General features: G+C 26.8%; 1 protein-coding gene across 1 annotated transcript; it reads left to right on the top strand.

Annotated features, from left to right (window-relative positions):
* The first annotated feature begins 38 nt into the window (after window positions 1–38).
* On the top strand, window positions 39–22,467 carry GlcAT-I (Glucuronyltransferase I). Its single transcript, XM_075376764.1, has 8 exons — window positions 39–612; window positions 1,346–1,398; window positions 3,930–4,069; window positions 6,149–6,308; window positions 8,870–9,016; window positions 11,038–11,226; window positions 16,211–16,315; window positions 20,049–22,467. Exons 1-8 carry the CDS (start codon window positions 483–485, stop codon window positions 20,145–20,147), a joined length of 1,023 nt encoding a protein of 340 aa, XP_075232879.1. The 5' UTR covers window positions 39–482; the 3' UTR covers window positions 20,148–22,467.
* The last annotated feature ends 806 nt before the right edge of the window (window positions 22,468–23,273 follow it).

The following is a 23,273-nucleotide window of genomic DNA, read 5'->3' as shown; positions in this document are numbered from 1 at the left end:
ATCGAGCAATTTACTCACGAGTAAAAATACCGTACCATGTGAAATTGCTTCGTACGAATCTCTAAGCATTATGTGTCAATTGATTTCGTTTAAGATTATATTTTTTTGAAAAAGTACTGATTATTTAAAGTTAAAGTATTTTGAGAGTGTAATATTTAATAATTTTACATTGATGATCGTCGACATAAAGGCGTACAAAGTTCAAGGTAAACCAGCTGACAGCCTTGAAAACGTGTAGTATGACTTCACAGCTGATTGAAAGCTGTAGAAATGTGGTTATGTCAACGTTTACCAATAACAATAGAATGTAAAGCCGGAATGTTAATGTGCTCGTTTCATTTTTAAACGGTGAATTTCGTTTTATGTTTAAAATTAGCTACTTACTGATTTAGGAAGTGAATGAGTGTACACACTATGAAGAGAAACGTAAATAATTATCTTAGCTATTTAGTTGATTGTTGAGAAATTTCATTTGTCTCGTTATGTATTCTACCAGTAATCATAAATGGTCCATGACATCCCAAGATATGCCGCTAAAAAAGAAATTGTTTTTGTATTCTGCTTTAGTTATATTAGTGTTTTTGTGGTTTCTTGGAGTTAGGAATAGGGGTGGTAAGGATGATATTTGTTTTCTTAAATTTTTTTTAGTATAGTGCTACGAAATATCTTTTTGTTGGATGTTATTATCGGCTTAGTGTTTAAAGTAATTTATGGTATTTGACAGTTATTTGATTCCTTTATATAAGTAGTTGTAACTTATATTTTCATTTAACTGGATTGTTTTGCATAAATAGTTTGATGGATACATGTTAATTTAACTGTTCACCTGTTTAATTGAATTACCAATTAAAAAACAAAAAGAAGTTCATTTAATTGTTCACTTGTGTACTTGAATTACTAAACATTAAAAAAACTTAGTTCCAACTTGTTGAACAGATGAGTTTCACTGTTATTGGGCATTTATAGAATTCTACTGTATTCATGTCTCTATTTGGTATTTTCCAATGTAGTAAACATCTAGTTTGCTCTATACCAGAATCAGATTATCTGCTTTTGATGAACTTACTATTACTATATTATTGGTATTAAGTGTTTTTATTAATAATTAAAAAATAAATAACTTCCGTATTTGTATTATTTCTCTACACATAAATAGTATGTATTTCAGTACTATTTTGAGAGGTGGTTTTTAGATTTACTTATCTCAAGAATATTGAGAAATATACAAGTTCAATGTGTTATGTTACTTTAGGTGAATTAGTTTTTGAATTTGTTCATTTATTTTTACTGGTATTAAAATGTGGTTATTATTTTAAAATAATATACAACATGATGTTATTTTCAGATGCTGAAAGGTATGAAGCAATGAGACAAACATTAGATACCTATGAAATGCAGGTAATAAATTGAGAAGTTTATGACATTTAAGTAATATTTAGTAAATATTATTTTTACATTTTTTTTTAGTTCTGCCTACAATTTTCTAAGATTAGAATTAAGAAATGCCAACTATTCCTGTTTGTTTATTTATTTTTTATTAGTTTTTAAAAAGTTATTTTGTTTATAGTATTTTGTCATGAAGTAAACAAATTCTGAATGTTTTCAGCCAAGTTAAAGTATTATTCATGTCATTTCATCTTCTTAAAATATCTTGAATCACCTCTTTATTATTTATTACATAAAACTATTAACCCTTTTAGTAACAAACTGAATCAGTTCTATTTAATGTGACAATTTAAGTTGTTTTTGCAGGAATCTTCAGTAGTGGAATCTTGCAGGAATCTTCAACTACTGAAGATGGTTGCTGAACCAGCTGAAAGTGTTGTTATATTAAAAAATTGGTTTGGTTTGTCCGTAAAAAGTTAACAGTTTACCAAATTTTTTTTGCCAGTTGGATATAGATCAAAACTATGAATTTATTTATTGTCATTTTTTTGTTTTAAAGTAGAAAAATAGTAAGTGAATGCTAATTATATAACTAAATGTATAACTTAGATGGTTTTTTTTTTAAGTGAGCGACACAATTTCAGTTGTACATTGATAGATCCTGTTTTAAAAGTAATGACAAACTACTATTGTTCGTGCTAATATTATTTATTTAATAGTTAATTTTTTATTTATTAAAAATTGGATTATGTAAAATGTTTTTTTTTTTTTATACAAAATGTATCACAAAGTTCTACTAGAACTTTAGTCTTACTAAAGTTCTTAGGATGTTAATTAAGGGGCAGAATTAGTGATCTCTTATGGTCGTTGACTTGAAAAATCTAATAAAATAGCTTCCTGTACCTGAAGTAGTTTTTGAGAAATCTGGGGTGAAAACCTATAAATTGAGTTACAAATCCCATTTTTTATGTTTGACAATAGCTTTTAAATAGGTAATAAACACATTACAATTTTAAACAAACCTTGTAGAAAATTTAATTCTGAACAAAATGGTGTAAGATAAGTAAAACAAAGAAAAACAAAATTTTCACTGACTGTAACTGGTAAATGAAGCATTTTAGGACATATGTTTATGTGAACTTTTTCCATCATTTTCATGAGTAGAGTAGGTTATGGAAGTTGTGGGTGAACTTCGTGATACACTCTGCATAGTAAACCAAATTTTAGTATACACTGGGTTTTGTTTGCTTAGTTTATTTACCTATTGTGGCTTGAAAGTTTGTTGCTTAATATAGTTATTTAATGTTGCCACAGTAATACACAGTACTGTGTTTTCATTTAGCCAGTTCAGCTACCACTGACGTCCACTTTAACTACTGATCATTACTTAAAAACGTAAAAATTGCCTACATACTTAGTAGTTTATCGTTAAAACTAGCTTCTCAGCCCAACTTCGCAGCCAGGCCCTCTGGGTGGGTTGCCCTGGTGGGTGGTGTTTTGGAATGGGATTATTTAACCTCCAAAATTGATTACCTCTAGTGTAAAAATATTTTTTTTTGAATGATGAAATTTGATATAATGAAAGTTAAATTAGAAATTGATACTAACAAATAGGGATTTTGCGCTAGTGATAAGTACATTCTGGTGCTAAGCTAAGGGGGGATGAACACATACGCAAACGCACATACAAATGCCCTTTAATAGGGTAGGATATATTTACATCTAAAGAGTCTTGCTAAATAGTTACTATATTAATTGGAAAACAAGATTATATACAAAAACATTTACAAACTAACTCAAAATTCTGATTATTAAAAATTATCAATAGACAATGAGGAAAATGTAACGTGTATATATAAGAAAATAAACAAATAAATGAAAGAAAAAAGAAATTAAAAAAACTTGCTTTAATTTTGTTCGTGGGTTGTGCTAGTTCTTTCGTTGGTCTAAGGTTTGTGCTATTTTTTCTTCTCTCAAGATATATCTAATCTGTATAAGAGTTTGTTACATTTTGGTGGGAAATCTGAGGTTATTTGTTAGTTCAAATATTTTTAAGCTAAATTTACCCTCTTTTGTGATTATCTTTAATGACAAGTTAAATTTATTTTACTTGTTCTAAAATAAAAAATAAAACTTTATTATAATATTATTAATGTTCATGTATACCAATTTGTTTCCACCACTTTTTGTGTCATTGAATGCCTGCTTGTCTTGCTTGATTATCTACCAATTTCTATTCTGTGTATCTTGCTTCTTCTTACATTCACTACCACTATTTTATGAATTCCTTACTCCTGCTTTTTCAAATCAATTCTATCAAATTTATTTCCATTGTTTTAATCCTCTTTTATTCTGTCTGTGTGGTTAGTCATAGTAATCTTTCATGTTTCAAAATTGGCACAAAGTAGTTTTTATGTACCTGCCTCCTTATATCTTTTGATACATCTTATTGCACATGAGACACCTATCCTGTAGAAAGTGCTATACTTTGTGAACACTCTTTTAGTTTTTTTAAATTAATAGTTTAATATTTATTTTTACAGTTAAAAGAATCAAAGGAACAAATGGCATATACATTACGGTTATTTAAAAAGGATTGTGATATGTGGTATGCTGATTTACCTGTGATATATGCAATTACGCCTACTTACGCTCGGCCAGTACAAAAAGCTGAACTTACAAGGTATTGTTGATACTATATAGTTATAATTTACTGTGGATAAGTTAAATGTGAATTTAAATCAGGGTTTGTTTCTTTTTTTATTAGAAAATTATTAGCTTTAAATTATGATAATACTTTCATTATTGAATGAGTTAAATGGTGAATTTAATAAAAAAAATAAATATTAAAAATTATTAATTTCAAAATGTAGAAATATTTTTAATTTTCATCTGTTGGTTTGATAAAACTGATTATTTGCTGCTGGTATTGTTAATGTTTCTGGAAGTTAGATCTAATGTTTGATGAAGTATTTTATTTGATTTTAAATTTAAACAGAATTTGAAATTTATAATTTCTCTGATATAATTTCCATTATCAAATTTTTATTATTATTTTATTATTTTTCCATTTCTGTGTTTTTTATGATTAATTTTTCAATAGTGACATTTAAATTTATTAATTTATAATGTAATGTATCTTCATTTTAAAAAAAGTGTGTTAGTGTATTTGTTAATAATTAGAATATAAAAGATTACAATTAGAATGTAAAATAGAATATAAAAGAAGTTATAAATATATAAAAAGAGTAAACAAATCTTCAATATGGGTAATAAAAAAAAAAATAAATAAATAAAATTAAAAAGAAATTACTGTAATATCTATGAGAAATTAATTTTATTTACTTTTTAAATGATCATAAAACTGTGTGTATTCTGGTCTAATATGTAGAAAGATCTTAAGGATATTTTTAATATTTTTCTAAGGCAGAGAAATTTTTTCTGTGCTTAAAGGAAGTAGATTATTCACTACAACTGGTGAAGAGGTATTCTGTTTTAACTTCTTGAATACTTTGGATACATCATCGTCAGAGTGTAAGGTTAAGCACATTGTAGGATTTATGAGACTGTAATATTTTAGGACTATTGTATGAAATATTCATCTATATAAAGTCAGTAATTCATCATAAATTGGATTTTCTATGAATTCCGCTTTCAGTTAACAGTCATGTCAATAAAATTTTCTTGTTACATGAAATAAATCTGAAATAGGTAAGTAATTAGTGAAGTACAAATCACCTTTACTCGTTGGAAGAGGTGGTAAATATATTCTTAATCATATGAATAAGAATAAATTAAAATGAGTAACAACCTTGCACTCACCACTATTGATTGTATTTTTCCAGGATTAGGTTTGTTTCTCTATTGTAAATATGATGGTTGTCCTATTTATTTAAATTGTCAGTTTAATTGCACTAGTTGAAGTAACAATGGATTGGACATCCATGCTAGAACAGGTTGCAACCTTTTTGCACACAGTGGATTGGTAGGAACAAAATAACAGCAGATATATTCATAATGACCAGTATAACAGTGAAGTAACATAGAAGACCGCTTTTTACAATCTTCTTCCCTGGAAAAGTCACTTTAGCAAAAATGTGAACTCTTTGGTTGGGAGTTATGCTTAACTCGCCGGGTTGGTCTAGTGGTGATGGTGAATGGGTCTTCCCAAATCAGCTGATTTGGAAGTCGAGAGTTCCAGCATTCAAGTCCTAGTAAAGTCAGTTACTTTTACATGGATTTGAATACTAGATCATGGAGATCGGTGTTCTTTGGTGGTTGGGTTTCAATTAATCACACATCTCATGAATGGTTGAACTGAGACTGTACAAGACTACACTTCATTTACACTCATATATATCATCCTCATTCATCCCCTGAAGTATTATCTGAACAGTAATTACCGGAGGCTAAACAGGAAAAAAGAAAGGTTAGGAGGTATCCAGTGGAACATTATGGAAATTATAAATATTGAAAAAATATGCAAATTACTTCAGAAAAATATTTATAAACACAGAGATATTATTACATTCAAATAAAACCATTTTTTTCTGAACTGTTATTATTGACATCACTGATGAAGAAGCTATGTAATAGTTCTGAAAGGGTTCTTTTAAAGTACATTTTCATATGTCTAAAAAGATGAATCTTTAGATTGTCCATATGTATAAAATGGCAAATTTTTAAATTGTTTTTGTATAAAATTGTAATCACATTTCACTGATCAATAAATTTTGCATTTATTTTTGTATTTTGGTTTTAGATTGGCACAAACATTTATGCTAGTCCCAAATATACATTGGATTGTTGTTGAAGATGCTGAAGAAAAATCAAGACTTGTTAGTAATTTGTTAGCTAGTTGTCACTTAAATTATACACATTTAAGTGCTATGACACCACCTGATTGGAAAAGAAAAGCAAAAGTGAGTTTCTTTAAACAATTATTTTTTTATTTTACTTTTTTATAGTAAAAGATGTAATTCGAGTTGCAAAATAATTGATCTTCATTAATTAATAAAATTAGAGATTTAGGGATTTTAGAGATCTTACGAGTTTAGGTTATCATTACATTTTAAGTAAAAGAAGAGGTTTTTAGTTCATTCTGTACATATTTTTTTAAATGTAAGTTTTTTACTCTTCAACAGACTGCCTTCATTGATTCTTTTTTTTTCTATTGCTTAAAGAAAATTCCTTTAGTGAACCTATTTGGATTTTCCATGTGAATTTTTTTTTTTTACAAAAAGAATGCATTTTCCTATATAGCACAGAATATTATTCTGGTATCTAAAGGATTTTAATGGAAATATTTAAAAAAATTATTTTGATAACTTGGATAAAAACCATACATATTTGCACATTTAGATAATGTTGGTTCAAATTTCTTTTATCCTTTTAGTTTTTTATCCTCTTTTTGCATTTATTGTCAAGATGCAAGTTCCTATTTCCTAGATGTAATTTCCAAGGTGCAAGTTCCATTTCCTAAGTCAAAATCTAAAGGAAAAATATTTTTAAATTTTGTTGCAGTAGTTTTGTAATAATTTTTTAAAAAACTTAAATATCATGTTATGTGATGTGTAGCATTAATACTAAAAACATGCTGTATTTATTTTTTTAGTAATAAATTTGATAGACAAAGTGAATTTTCTTTTAAAAAAAAAAAAAAAATTATCAGTTAAAAAAATAATCAGTTGATATAAGAACAAAATGAAGTGATGTGGTTTGAAAACAAAAGACTATTTTAAGAGTATTTTGCGATATAAATAACTGCAATACAGCTCTCTGGAGACATTATTTTGTGTTGACTAGAAAGTAGGTAGTGAATTGTGTGTAACATGTTAACTGTTGATGAGAAAACATTTAAGTTTTTATAAACTAATTTTCTGAGTTAGAAAATGAGTTGTAATAAATTTGTAATTTTATAAAAACTATACTTCATTTTGGTATATTAATCTGTAAGTACAGATTAATATACAGATAAATATACAGATTTTACTTAAGTAATCTGTACAGTAATCCATTCTCTTGTAATGCTTACTGTTACTTGTTTGAAATGATCTCAAATACCAGTCCTTGTATTTTTTACTTACTTGATTTATTTCTTACTTGACAAATAATAATTCTATTTGAAAGTAGATAACTGTAGCTTTATATTTGGGTTTCATCAGGTGTGTGATTGTTTTCATTTCTATTGCTTAAATTTTTATCTGATATGATTCATTTTGTTTTTTTGTTTACATTTCTTTGTTTATGTTGTTTTCTTGCAGTTTTTATTCTATTTTCTTATCATTATTGGTATTACTTTTTCTTTATTTTCTCATTGATAAAAACTGAGGAGATTAAATAACGTTTTATTTATTAATGATGGTAGGTATAAGTATAGTCCTGGCCTCTGTGGCACGAGTGGTAGCATCTCAGCCTTTCATCTAGAGGTCCTGGGTTTGAATCCTGGTCAGGCATGGCATTTTCACATGCTACATTGTCATTTATCTCATCCTCTGAAGCAATACCTAACGGTGATCCTAGAATAGTCGTGTGTTTTGATTCTTGAGTTAGTTGAATCTTATATATGGGTGTAGGCGAAAATCTTAATGAAAGAATTTGCAATGTTGTAGTTGAAGAGAGTTTCAAGCCTTTGTGAGCATTGTGAAACTGATAAATTTATATATTCATTAACACTTACACTTACAACAGCAATATTTTCTTGATTCCTTGCATTTTTTTGTGAATTGATGTTTTAACATCAAGTAGAAAAAATTCTCTTTGAATCTTTTATTCAAATGATGAATTGTGCTTTTGTGCACCATAAATATCATGAATTGTGCTTTTGTGCACCATAAATATCATGAAGTGCACGATACATATCTAACTGATTCCTTTATTTTGATAATAAATTTTTATGACTTATAAACGTTGAGGTATTTAGCATTCCATTGTGATCTGTCATAAACTTCTTAAAACAAATGATGCTTGAAAAAATAAAAAAATAAATCAACATCCCTACCATAATCTGTCAGTTTTTTGCGCCCAATTTGAAATCCCCTTACCATATGATCTCTAAAAACGTTAATTTCTTTGTTCATTTATAGATGTTTACTTTGTTGTTCATGCACAAATATTTATTTTGTTTTACATAGAACATTTATACTACTTCAAACTATTATAAATGGTAAGTAACTTCCAGTATTAATGTAAAATTTATGTGCATGTATTAAAGAAGTTATTAAAAAATACATTAAAATCAAACAAATACTGTTTGTCTAATGATTAAAATATATATTATTAAATATAATAATATTAATACATTACAATTAATATATTTATATATTAATAAATATAAAAATGTATTAATGTAACAAGATAAACACCGATAATGATGACATTATTAAAAATTAAATAGTATTCTGTAGTCATGTAAAAAACAAAAACTCTTATTGGAATGGGTTAAATGTAATTATATTAAATATACGTATTTTCTTTGTCTTAGGAACCTAACTGGAAAAAACCAAGAGGTGTTATACAAAGAAATATGGCTTTACAGTGGTTACGCGATAATACAGTAATTGGGATTGATAAAGGAGTCATCTATTTTGCAGATGATGATAACACTTATAGTATTCAAATATTTAATGAGGTATGTAAATTTTAAGTATTTTGCAATATTTTTCAAATACTGTTTAAATTTTGATGTGTATAGAGTAAGAATTTTTGTTGTTATTGTTAAGTTAGACTGTATTATTATTGGTTGAATTTTGTAAACTGATTTGTAATATAATTCGTAAGGAATTATTTGTTCAATTTAACATCTCTTTGCCTTTTTTATTAGTGTTGTAATAATTTATTTTGAGATTTTACTGCCTTGTACCAACCTCTATAAGCCTCATTATAATTTGACAGGTGATCTTGATCATGCTTAAGTTAACAGTTTTGCAGATGCAGTTGCCAATGAAAAAAGTACCCAGTTTTATGGCAAATTTGAATTAACTGAATTTAATTTTAAATTAGATGCTTAGACAGTAATTTTTTCTTCTCGAATGTTAGGAATCTATAACACACCTAGTTAAGGCAAAAGCTATTTTGAAGAGACAGCAGTTAAAGGAAAGGGTAAAGAAAATTTGTTAAGCTCTATTAATTTATTTCTAGGATGTGAAATATCAAATAAAATCTTGGTTTGATGAGCGAATGAAAAGTAATAAACAGTTTAAGGTTTCAGAGTGATATGATTGAAATGAAATCCACCTTTTGGGAAAATAAATAAACAAAATAATAACCAGTGAAAATATTGAAATTGTTAAGTAAAAATGCCTTGAGACGTCTTTTCAATGAGTACAGAAGTAAATATTAATTTTGTTAATACTTCCTGTATTTACAGTTTTTTTATTGTCATAGATCTGGAGTATAGTTATTCTAGAATCTAAGTGTATAATCAATCGTATACAATTACATTAGTCTCGGTCCCTTTCAAATTATTAGAATTCAGCTGTAATTAATAAAAATTGGCATAGGAAAACAAATTATTTAATATCTCTAACAAAAGAATTTTAAAAATTGTTAAATTTTTACAGTGTGAGGTTGTACATATTAAGGAAAGTAATTAATTTAGATCATTATAGATTTTTAAGATGTCTAATCTATCAAATGGGAGTGCATGCAATTTAAACATTTAAGACAATTGACATGCACTAATTAACACAAAAATGTAATAAGAAACGACTGACTGCTAATCATGTTTCAACTGTTTCAGCTGATGATTAGTTGGCTTTTTAACATATATAACCATTAAGGCATTATTCACTATGGCTAAATGTTTATTGCAAAAATTGCCAGGCATATCCAGAAAATAGGTTTAATTTTACTGTAAGAAAAGTAGACAGTTGGATAAAAAATTATTTTATTACCATTAAATTCCATTTTTTAACTTGTGGTTCCAACATTGTCTTCATGCAATTACTTGCTGATCTTCCCATTTATTTGAAAATATTCTGTTTTTGTATTAATCTGGTTGTGACTTGAACAATTTTTTAATGTTCTCATTTGTCTCATCAACACTGTTGAACTTCTGGACACAATAAAATTTCCTGAAGTAAAGAAATTCAAAGCTAAGTTAGGACTGACTGCAGGAGGCATGACTGAGTTGTTCTTGTGAAATGTATTGAGCATCCCTTCCTATGTATTGTATGCATTTACATACTGTCATACAGGAAAATGTTTCCATAGTTACAATTTCCTGGAGATCAAGATATTCCTTGTCATGAAAATTTTCCCTTTCTTCATTAAATATCGTAACCCACTTTCTTGCTGTATCACATATAACTGATCACATTGTAGATTTAAAGTTTTGAAATTTAGTGGTAAGTTATTTCATGTGCTTAAAACCTGATTACCAATCAATCATATTTCACAACTGATTGGCCAATTGATTGTTTTAAACATGAAAACAAACTTGTAGTCATCTTCAACATGAACGTAAATGTACATGAAGGATTTGTGTAAGCTGCTTATTTTTTGAATTTTCCTAATAAATAAAAAATTAAAACAAACTGTAAGTGGCTAATTATTAAGATTTTTAAGAATTATTATTTTTTGTCTTTACTACAGCCTTTTTTTAAATTAACTCCCAAGAGTTGTAAATACTTTTTTATTGTTAATTTTTAGATGAGACATACAAAGAGAGTAAGTGTCTGGCCTGTTGGTTTAGTGGGTGGTTTGATGGTAGAAAGACCAATTATTGATTCAACTGGACATATTATTGGTTGGAATAGTGCATGGCATCCAGAACGTCCATTTCCTATTGATATGGCCGGTTTTGCGATTAATCTGCAGTTATTTTTAAAGAATCCAGAGGTAATGTTTTATTTATTTATTTTAAAAGTACAATTTAAAGATTTTTTCACTATTTTATCATCATTGCATAGTATTAGATTGTTGTAGCATTGTGTATAGCCTTATATCACTCTATTATTCAGAGTGCTTTCAGATAAAAGATTACAAATGACCTTAAAGTAAAAAATAATATATAGCCTGCATATGATAAAGCTTTAAAATTAAAGTTTTTTTTGTAACAGCCTTTTATATTAATTTTGTATAGTCCTTTATTTATTTTAACAAGATGCAGGTTTCTTACTGTAGTGTTTCTTGTGAACAGCATGTTCTAAAGGGAGCAGTTTTATGGCCCTAACCGTATTTTGAATAAGATAAATTTAAAAAAATGTAAAATGAAATGAAATTTTTTAATAAAATATAACCAAATTTAAAAAAAAAAAGCAGCTGCCCTTAAAGCAAAAATATTACTTTTTCAGTTTTTCTTTAAATGTTTACTTTTTGAAGTTTGTTTCAAATGAAGTATTATAAAATTGCTAATTGTTATTTGCTTTTAGTTTGGTCTGGAACTTATTTCAAAAAGTCAGAATCTAAATAAAATTATATTCTTATTTTTAACGTTTTTTAAGTTGTTTATATTTCAAAAGAAGTTTTTTTATGTAGTAATAAAAATATACCTTTCTTTGGACTTTTAGTGTTATTAATTTTATTATATTAGTGTAAAAAGGATTGTATTTCATGAGTATTTTTCAGAAAATTATGTCATCTCTATTTTTTTAATTTATAAATTACTAGAAAAAGGTGCACCACGATTTATAACTATGGCCCGGTGCAAAAATGTTACACGGTTTAAGTTTCATTACACATGATTTTGTTAAATATTCAAAAAGCTTTAAAATCCTGTACACTTTTAGCTGTTTGTTGAGTTGTGATTTTTAATACAGTTCTAACCCCAATGTTTTCCTTTTTTATCTCCCCAAAAAAAAAAAATAAATATAATTTTAGATAAATCGTTTGTATCAAGAAGTATTAATCGTTTGAATAAATGAATCGTTCATGAGCTGTGGATAGCTGCCCAGCACACCACCATTGGTCTGCTCTGCACCAATAGCAGCTAAAATAAAAATGTGAGCACATACAACAAACAGACAGACCCACGCATCATCCTTTTTCATGGGAAAGATTCTTTTAGTTATAAAATATTTTTGGATAGTATTGTTCAAAGCATGCTGTTTTTTGTGATCGTTTGAAAGTACCTAAGCAGTTATACTGTGTTTGTGAAAGTTTGATTGTGGTGTGAACACAAAATGAGTGCTGTCAACATTTTTTTCAGTTATCTCATACTTATAATCATTTTTAGTTTACTATTGTTAAATCTCTGCTCATCCAGCAGAAATACTTTTGTGCCAGTAAAAGTATCTGTTTAGTCAGCTGAGTTTTTTTTAATAATGATTTATATATTTTTTTTTTATATTCAAATAATTCAGAAACATTTTGACCAATGTGCTAATAAAATTTAATATTATATGTAATCTTTACACCAAAATGGAGTAATTAGATAAGTTAATCTCATCTTATTAATTTCCAATAACCGGTTTTCACAGTAACCTGCATCTTCAATTGGTATTAGATTTTATATTTATTACATTAAAATTTAATTTTTTTAATGATTTGTCTTTTTTTTTTTCCAGAGGTTATAATATTTTCTGTTGATAAATTTTAAACTATTATAAACATTGTGTAATTGTGTGTTATAGCTTGTATGCAATTCTGCGCAATTACTTGCATATTTATAACTTAAAATTTATCAATAGAAAATATTATAACCTGTGAAAAGAAAAGTTACAAATCATTAAAAAGAATAAGTTTTAATGTAATAAAGATAGAATTTAATACCATCTAAAGATGCGAGTTACTGTGAAACTGATTATTGAAAATTAATAAGGTAAATAATTATTGTGTTTTAGTGGTTTATATTTTATATAATATTAAATATATATATATATATATATAGTATTTTATATTAAATGTGGAATAAATGTTGATTATCTGGATTTACTTATGCAAAGCCAAATCTGGATGATTGGAAAGTCAAGATAGGGTTTTCTTACATACTGAACCTATCATTCTAATTTTTAATGGGTATTAATAAAATGTCTTTTAATGTCTCTTAATTAAATGTCTCTTAATAAAATGTCAAAAGTATAAAAAAAATTTATTTCAGTAAAATTAAAAAGATACTCAGCACGTATGTACAGTGTGTGTAATGAAAAATATATACACGAAATTTACAATAAATTATCTAAAAGAAATTAAATTTAGTGTAGTGTATTTTTTTATAAAAAGATTAATGTAAAAACTTATTAAAAGAGCTTACAAGAAAAACACAATACTGTTAGAAAAAAAAATACAAATACATACTATTACAAAAAAAAGTACTGTTACAAAAAACATACTTGAAAGAGAAATTGAGTTAAGTTACTGTGTATTATTAAAAAAAAAATAATTTCTTAAAAATTACAAAAAGAAATTATAGTATAATTAATCGTATAAAACTTAGTCACTTAGTTATAATCAAAACATAACTTTAAAAAAAAATCAGTAATCTGAATTTGCTTTAATGTTGAACTTCATTTATGAGCTACAGGATCACGTATTCATTTTAAACAAAGAATCGCAATCTTTTGTCACTCCAATGAGTCATTAGTAATAGACGAACATTAATGAGGTTTGTCATGTGACAGTCCTGGATACAAGTCATTACATGCCTGACCATGCATTTTATATGCTTGACTAAATTGATGTGTTTCCATTAATCTTCTCAGAAGTTAATTAACACAGGCCTAAATTTCGGTATGTTTTGTATTATAAAAATCACAAAAAGTCAATTAAAAAACCTAGAAAAAACAAAATTTATAAAAATATATTTACTATTGAAGCAAAACTCTACTTGAATAGTATTTTAGGTTTTTTAAATAATGTATTTACTTTTTATTAATTGTGTAGTGCAGAAATAAGCTGTCCAGATAGTTTGAAATCTGGAAAATCAGCATTCAGGCAATCTACATCCCACTGAAATATAAACTGCCAAAACACAGTAATTATGTAAGTTAAACCTAGCATATTAATTCCAATAATCAATTTTTGGATATTCAGTTATTGAATTCTATAATTAGATTAAAACATACTGTTTTTATAATTGTGAATTTTTGAATTTGTCAAAATTGTTTACTGTTTTATAAATTTTGAAGCTTTTATAAACATAAATAAATTTTTCTGTTCATTACTGGAATGTAATATTTAAAATGAGAAAAAATGAATAAAAAAAAATTTTTTTTTTGAAAATTCAAATAATTTATTAACATATTGACTAATGTGTAAATAAAATTCAATATTATGTGAAATATAAACCATCAAAACAAAGTAAGCAGATTTATATATATGATATTTCAATAATCAATTTTTCACGGGATCAAATTTTTTTCTTTTAAACATTTTGAAAGTTATTATGAATGAATATGCAAATTCTGCTGTCCAGTACTGGAATGATGTAATAGTTAAATCATTGCATTTTCCTTTGTTCTATTGTCATTATTGTATTTTTATATGTTTTTAATTAAATTATCATCATTGAATGTTATCAGGTGGTTCATCATTTTATATTTTTATTTATAAATATCATATTTCTCAAGCATATTCACTTTGTAATAATGATAAAAAAAATAAATACATTTTATTAAGGATGTTCTGTTGGTATTAACATATAAATTGTTTATTTATGTAACAATTTCCACTTACCAATAATTTTTAATAGTAATGTTCGAGCGCTTTCGGATTATTAATCCATCCTCAGAGACAATGATGTGTTATACATTATAATTACTTACTTCACATATCATTAATTATACTAAATTGAGTTTTATAAAATTATAAATATAACAATTGACCATCAAAAGGTAAAATAAAGTTATGTTATCCGTCATGTCAGTATGAAGATCTCAATTGTTATGTTTACTAGTATGAAGCAGTATTACCAACCTAAGAATGAAAATTATTTTTAATATTTTTTTGAATAATACATCATTTTCAAATTTCACTTTTTCATTTATCAAACTTTTATTATTTAAATATATGCAATATTTGTTTTATGAAAGTTATTGGAATATTCAAGAATGTTAATAAAATTATCTGGGTTGTAATAATGATGATTATTTTCTAAAATATGTCTAGCAAAATTGAATCGTTCTTTATTTACTTTATTTGTACAATTAATGTATTCATTAATTCTAATCAAAAAAGATCGGTTAGTCATCCCAATATATTCTATATCGCAATTTTGCATTTTAAACTATTTACTCTCTGTTTATCTAAATTAAATTTATTGTTATGTTTTATTACTCTAGTAGAATCTCTGTTATTTATATAGTTAATTATTTTTTTATTTGTTGTGTATGCAGTTTTTAATTCAAAAGATTTTAATATATTATTGAATTTTTTGTAATTTATATTGTATTCCGTTTTAGCATATTTGTATCTGTTATTATTATTTGCTAGTTTTATATTATCTTTTATTTTTTATTTTAGTATATAATTTATTTATTAGGTTTTCATTGTATCCATTAGTTATAGCTATATATTTGATATTATTTAATTCATTGTTTAATTTTAATAACAACTGAAGATGTGGGATCCCACAAAAATTGATTTTTGGAATTAACATGGTAAGTTTAACATTTCTGTTTACTGTGTTTTTAGTTGCTTATATTTCATTTAATATTAAAACATATAATTATATATATATATAATTTGCTCTTTGGTGCGTTTGTGTTGGTATTTAGTTCATTTATCTATAATAACTGAGAATAATGAAGGCTTTTCTTGCTAGATATGGCTTCTATAGGTTTCAAATCAAAGTATAGAAAAAACCTTTCAAAATAATATCAGTGATTAATTTTAGATATCATATTATTTGCTAGATTTAATTGATAAGTAATAAATAATTTTTCAGGCAAAGTTTTCTTACGAAGCAAAAGGAGGATACCAAGAAAGTATACTATTAAAATCATTAATTACAAGGGATCAGGTTGAGCCAGTCGCTGATAATTGCACAAAGGTGAGTGATGGATTTTAGTAGGACCTCATATTAGAACTTCATTATTTACTTGTTTAATTTACTTCACTTTTTAATGACTGAAGTAAAAAATTACTTTAAGTAAATACAGTGATGAAAAAATCATTTTACATGAAAAATACATATACCCAACAATCCTGTAGACTAACCCATGTTATAAGTTTTAATAAATTTTCTTGATGTTGCAATCACAATAAAAAAAAAAATAATAAAAAATAAAAATGCATTTTCAAAATATATGGGAAAACCAATATTGACAGATAGACTCATTCACAACACAAACCATCTGACCTCATATAAATTATATGAAGCATGACCCACAGACTATTTTACATACCCATCTCATAGAGGAACTAATCACTGTATTAGTAGTATGTAATACTGTTTCACTTTGTACACTTCACTGTACAAAGTATGTAATACATTAGGCTCACAGATGTAAGTGCACACTTCTTGATTTACTTACACTTTTTTTAAAATAAAAATTAAAACAAAATAACAAAATTTTAAATATATCTCAATAACTTACATTTACAAAAAACCTGAAAGTAAAGTTGCTCACAGATTTAAAAAGCTACAAAATACATTGTATTGTTCAGAAAAGAAACTATAAAAATCATTACACAAAATACAGTTATTGTGTTCTTTGAGTATACAAAGTGTACTGCTTCATCTGCATACTATTTTATTACAGAAAGAGGATAAGTTTCAAACAATGATACTGTAAACATCTTAGACATTCTATACAAACATAGAACAAACATTTCCATATATCGATGCAATTCACAAATCTGTCAACATTGGCCTTGATATTCTGCATACAAAGGAAAGGATTTAAACATTATACAAACCTATTTGAATATGAACAGGCATGGTTCAAATCCAATATACTTTTCAACTGTAACCTAAATATTAGTGTTTATATCTTAAAAAACTGGCAACAATAGCAAAATGCAAAAGTGAAAAGCGGTAACTTCAGTTACTGAGACGGTCGTGAAGCAGTTGAAACTGTTATGGTGCAAGTCTTCAAAAAAATTATATTTAATAAGTTTGGTTCGATTGTTAAAAAGATTTATATTTTTACATTATTTTCACTCCATCATGGACAAAAGCAATACAAATGAAAATTATGTTTAACAAAAGCATTTAAGTTTGTCATCTGATTTGATATACATTCTGTCAAAAAAGTACTGGGAATTTATATTTTAAAAGTGCCATGCTAATGATTTAAAAAAAAATTTTTCATAAGATGGTAGCACTGTATTTAATTACTCATACAATGCCCAAAACGAGCATAATCTGTCTATCAGTTTGTTTACAGCAGCTGGTTGAATCAGTCCACTTCAGTAGTGCGTCACAATTTTTACAATGAACAAAGAGTTAACCTTAAATTTTGTGTTGCAAATGGAATTTTATGTGCCGACTTGCTAAAAATGTTAGAAAAGGCTTTTGATGAATTATTTTTATCAAAAATATGTACTTCCGAGTAGTACAAAGCGTTCAAGGAGGGCTGACAGATCGTCGAAGGTATGTCTCGTTCTGGACGATCTTCAATGGATGAAAATGTTGAAAAAGTGAGGAAATTGTGCTTGATAATTGCCATTCCAGCTTAAGAGAGATAGCTCGTGACCATAACATCTCTCAAAAGTCTGTTCATTCAATTTTGGTGGATATTTCGGGCATGAGACATGTCACCATATGGCTTGTTCCAAAAGAGCTCTCAATTTTGTTCAAAAACAGTATTGTGTGCAGGCCTCTTAAGACATACTCTGGATCATGCCAATTCTGATTCCACATTCATGGAACACATCATAACTGGTGATGAGACATGGGTGTACGAGTTTGACATGCAAACAAGTCAACAGTCATCAGAATGGAGGACAAAGGCAAGCCGAAACCGAAAAAACCATGCCAGAGTTGCTCAAAAGTCAAGGTGATGCTCATTGTTTTCTTTGATATTTGTGTTTTGGTGCGTCACAAATTCATTCCAGAGGGTTAGACTGACAATAAAGAATACTATTTGGCCGTATTGAAGCATTTGTGTGAGAAAATCTGTCAGATTTGTGGATCTGACAAAAAATCCACAAGAAAAATTGTGGATTTTACATGATGATAATGTGCCATCGCATAGTGACAATTGTGACTGAATTTAAGGCCAAAAACACAATAAATACAATCGATCAACCAGATCTGGCTCCATGTGTCTTCTGTCAGTTCCCGAAGCTAAAATTGTTGTTCCAGGGTACCTATTTTGACTGTATTGAAGCCATAAAGTAAAATTTATGAAGGAGCTGAAGGCCATACCAGTAAGCGCCTATAAAAAGTGTTTTGAAGACTGGAAAAAATGCTGGCATACGTATGTTGCATCAAATGGGGCATACTTTAAAGGTGACAGAATAAATATCGATGAATTAATAAAAATTTGTGCGTTTTATTTAACTATTCCCAGTTATTTTTTGACAGTGCAGTATGTATACATATTAAATGAAATTTAAACCACCAAATTACAGTAAATAGATAAGTTAACTTACCAGATTAATTCCAAGAACTGATGTTTGCGGGATCTTGCCTTCAGTTAGTATTTAATTCTATAATTACATTAAAATAAATTTTATAATTTGTGAATTTGTCGAAAATGTTATTATTTTATAAATTTTGAAATTATTATGGATGAATATGCAAATTCTACTGTCCAGTACATAAATAATATCCCAAAGGGTTCTAAGCAATAAAACTCATGTAAATATCACAAAAAGCTATTAAATTTAAATTGACCAGACTCATTGGCATGCACGATGATAAAAAACAGGTTATTTTTTTAAGGGTCTGTACAACCCTTATTTGTTAATGTTATTGCGTATTCGCAGTTCAATAAGAATATTGAGAGATAGCACTTGTAAAAGTTCTTACAAATACAAATTATTTATTCTAAAATCACTTACTGTCTGTCAAATAGACAATAAATAGCAAAATATAATTCCAATTCTACTATAAATTTTGATTTTACATCAAAATAATTGTCACAAAAATCAACAATTCACTTTACACAAGATGGTTTAAAATATTTATAAAAAACTAGCTTTATTTTTATTAATGATAATATGCCTTTGTGTCCCCTGTTCACAATGAACTCATTGAATAGCTTTTTTACTTTTTTTTTTTTTTTTAACTCCTGGACCACTGTTGTATTGCTTCAGAGGATGAGATGAATGATTTGTAGCATGTGTAAAAAATGCCATGCCTGATCATACTTAACTACAGACATCACTATTGCAAAAATTGAATACATGCACTCTTTGCTTGTTCACATATTCACTCCAAATTCATGCTTTCTCATATTTATCACAAACCGTATTCATATTTATTACACTCTGTACTGAACTAAAAAAACTCTTATTTTGGTAGTCCTTGGTAATATTATTTATACGTCTGGGCCTAGGACATGACCAGTTCTAACAGCAGCTGAACCCATCCTTTTGTTTGTTCAAATGTAATGATTCCTATTGTCTGCACCTTCTATGTTTTTTTCTTAAAATGCTTTTTCAAAAGAATTTCTTTGTTGTTTCTTCTGAATTTTTAGTTCTTCATTTTCTCCCTCTTTCTTCTTCTGAAAGCTTCTTTCCCATTACAGTATTTTAAAAATTGAAAATTGTATGGAATAATTAATTACATTGAATTTATTTTGCATATTTATGTTTGTTTTATTTTATTGCAGGTATATGTATGGCATACTAGAACTGAAGCAGTAGATTTAGTACATGAAAAAAAGCTTAGATTAAAAGGTAAACAATCAGATGATGGTATAGAAGTTTAATTTAATTAATTTTAAAACATATGACAATTACAGTATTTGTATTAGCAATTAATTGGCCATGATATATATTAATTTATTATTATTGAGTTCCTAAAATAAATAAATATATATATTATTTATGATGATAGTAAATGTGAGCATTATGCTTTTTTGTCTTGATGTTTTTAAAATTATTTAAAAATAAAATTATTTTTATTATTTTTTAAATTAATTTTTTTTAAATATTTTTACAAATTATGTTATCAATTGTTTTAATCATGTATGATCAAAGTATTCCATCCACTATTTTATGGAATTTTTATTATTTATTATTTGTTAGATGTTCATGTGTTGAAATTAATTTTAATTTTGTGAATTTTTTTAATGAAAATTTTTACTTTAGTTTTGAAAAAGAAGCACAAAAAATTAGGGATTTTTTCCATCTAGTATAAATGTATAATAATAATTTGTTTAAAAAAAAAACAAATGAATTATATTGTTTCTAAAACATAATTCATCTTCAAATAAAAGTAAAGGAAAAGTTAATCTAAGACAAATTCTGTCTCTCGTACATAGAATGATGTAACAGAGAAGTGACATTTTTATATTATTCCTTTTTGTAAAATATATTTTGTATTTAGGATTTTTATAATGAAATTGAAAATAATATTTTGCTTTATATAAGTATTTGGTTTGTTTGCTTTGTTTACTTTATTGCAGCAAAATATGTTATGACATATGTTAACAATTTACCAAATTTATTGTGTAATTCAGAGATAGATTATTATAAGAAGTAGTTGGCAGCCGTGGATGGCTTGGTTGATGAAAAACACTAGTGTTATACATCACATTAACAAAATTAGTTATTGATTTGTATCACCTTAATTATTACTATAATTTTTGATCAGTTATTGATTTGTATCATTTTAATTATTACTATAATTTTTGATCTGATTACTAAGTTTCATATCTATATTAAATTTGTTTCAAAATAGATTTAAAGTTTTATTGATATACATGAAGTTTATAGTGATTATTTAATCTGTTATCCATCATCATGGATAACTTAAGTCTCTTATGACTCGGCATCAGAATGAGAACTGGTCATATTACACAACACACATTATAAAAGATGCAGGAGAATTTATGGCATGGTTTTTTTATAAGTTCTATCATAAAATAAATGTTGCTATCTCTAGGATTAGTTAAACAGAATAGTTTAAGCAAAAATGATCAGAAAAAGCAGCTGATGAACCTTTTTCAGTTTATCAACTAATAAGTTCATGCATGAGAAGTTTATATGAAGTCATTTGTTTCAGCTGATGAGTTGTCCAAGAATGAAAGGTTCAAATATTTTAATTAGAGTAGTATCTGGGAATAAAACTTAGAACGTATCATAATCTAGTGATGTTCATCCCATATTTAGTGACCATGTTGTAAAAAGACTCTTATTAGTCTATCAGGAACTATTGTATTGTACAAATGAAAAAGAAAATGTTCATTCAATGGATTCATTGAATGAACATTTTATTTTCATAAATGATTAGAAACATAGGTCAATGAATACCATGTTGAGACCGAAGTTCTTACTTGCTAAAGTCAATCATCTTAAACACATCATAAATATGGTTCTAAGTTTTTATTATTATGTATGTAACTGTTCTGGGTTAGTAAAATGAGAGACAAAGATGGTATGATAAACGTTATGTTATTGGGATAGGTTGTAAAGTTTCATTATCTGAGTATAAAATTTAAAAAAACAAGAAGTAAGTGAGGTGTCGAAAGCAAATAAGTGTAAGAGATTCTTCTTATATAATATGAATGTTTATTGTAGATTCAATTTTTTTAAATTATTAGTGTAGATTTTAGGAATTAGAACAAGTGTTTGAACATATTTAAGGCCATTAAACGTGTTTGTGTCTTACTAACTGGAAGTTAGTAGTAATGGTACTGTCTGAAATCCTGCAGTTCAGCCATAATTATATCTCTATAATTATTATAAATAGTGTTTATTCATTAATTAAATCATAGGTTTGATATATCGTAATAGAATAAAAAATATCTGGCAACAAAAGAAAAAAATTGAACAATTTTTAACAGTACTAATAGATAAAGCAGTTAATTTATTAAGGATGTTAACATTAGTATAAAATCATGTTATCACTGCCAATCCTCTTGCCAGAGTGTTAGCATTTGTTTGTAACCTATAAAATCGGCAAATTGAGACTTATTGCTGGCCAGGAAATAGGATTTCCTATCCCAATCCAACAATCAGGGAATTTATTGTTGAGTGTATTTCAAATGTAACTAAACTGGGGTGAAGTGTCGTCTTGCCAATAGATGACTAGGAAAAACAAAGTGTTTTTCCGCAGAAACATTTACAGCAAGACACAAGAATGTTTAATGGTCTTATCAGATTAAACCACTGAATCTTATATATTTTTTAATGTAAGTTATGATTGTGTAACAACACTAGCCACTCAAGATTGACTAAAATAAAAACTCTCAATGTTTCTGTGTGGATATAATAGCCAATATTTTATGTGAAATCATAAAAAACTTTTCTGAGCCTATACATTCTGAGAAACAAGCAGTTATATTTTAAAAATATCTGAACTTTGGTAATGAAAAAAAATTTTTTGTAAGGCAAAACATTGACCGATTCTTCTAATTATTAATCTGGATGACTGAGATCATTTTTGATTTCACTATACTGATATTGTGTAATTTTATTATTTTTTTTAATTTTTAATTAAGTTTATTGATTATAATTTATTTTAATTTTGTACAAGGTGGTATCAAAAATATTCCAAGCCAACCTGTAAAAGAATAAAAATATAGATTTAAATAAAGTTACAATCCCCTTTGAAATGCTGCACCTCTGTCATTACAATGTTGTGCAACATTACAATGTTCTTAGCGCTTCTACTGCTGGAAAATCCTGTTTTTTAAGTAAGCATGTTCTGAAGCTTATACTATATCGTCTATCTGGTGTCACAACAGCAACTCTTCAGCTTCATATTTATAGAGTGATGTTCCTCATGGTGTTTGAGTACCATTTAACAATTTCAGATTTTCCAAGACTGACAAATTTCACATTATTTCTAACTGTACCTTCTCGTTCATAGTGAAATTAGAGACAGAACC

This window comes from Lycorma delicatula, chromosome 10 (assembly GCF_047948215.1).
Source record: "Lycorma delicatula isolate Av1 chromosome 10, ASM4794821v1, whole genome shotgun sequence".
In the NCBI taxonomy this organism is placed as follows: Eukaryota; Metazoa; Arthropoda; class Insecta; order Hemiptera; family Fulgoridae; genus Lycorma; species Lycorma delicatula.
Note: the sequence above shows the minus strand (reverse complement) of the source record. Positions and strands in the feature narration are given on the sequence as shown.

What these genes read in the sequence shown, in the direction of transcription:
- GlcAT-I (XM_075376764.1), top strand. Translation starts at nt 483, where the DNA reads ATGTATTCTACCAGTAATCATAAATGGTCCATGACATCCCAAGATATG. An exon ending in TAGATACCTATGAAATGCAG is followed by an intron (nt 1,399 to 3,929) that starts GTAATAAATTGA and finishes TTATTTTTACAG; the next exon opens with TTAAAAGAATCAAAGGAACA. An exon ending in GTATTCAAATATTTAATGAG is followed by an intron (nt 9,017 to 11,037) that starts GTATGTAAATTT and finishes GTTAATTTTTAG; the next exon opens with ATGAGACATACAAAGAGAGT.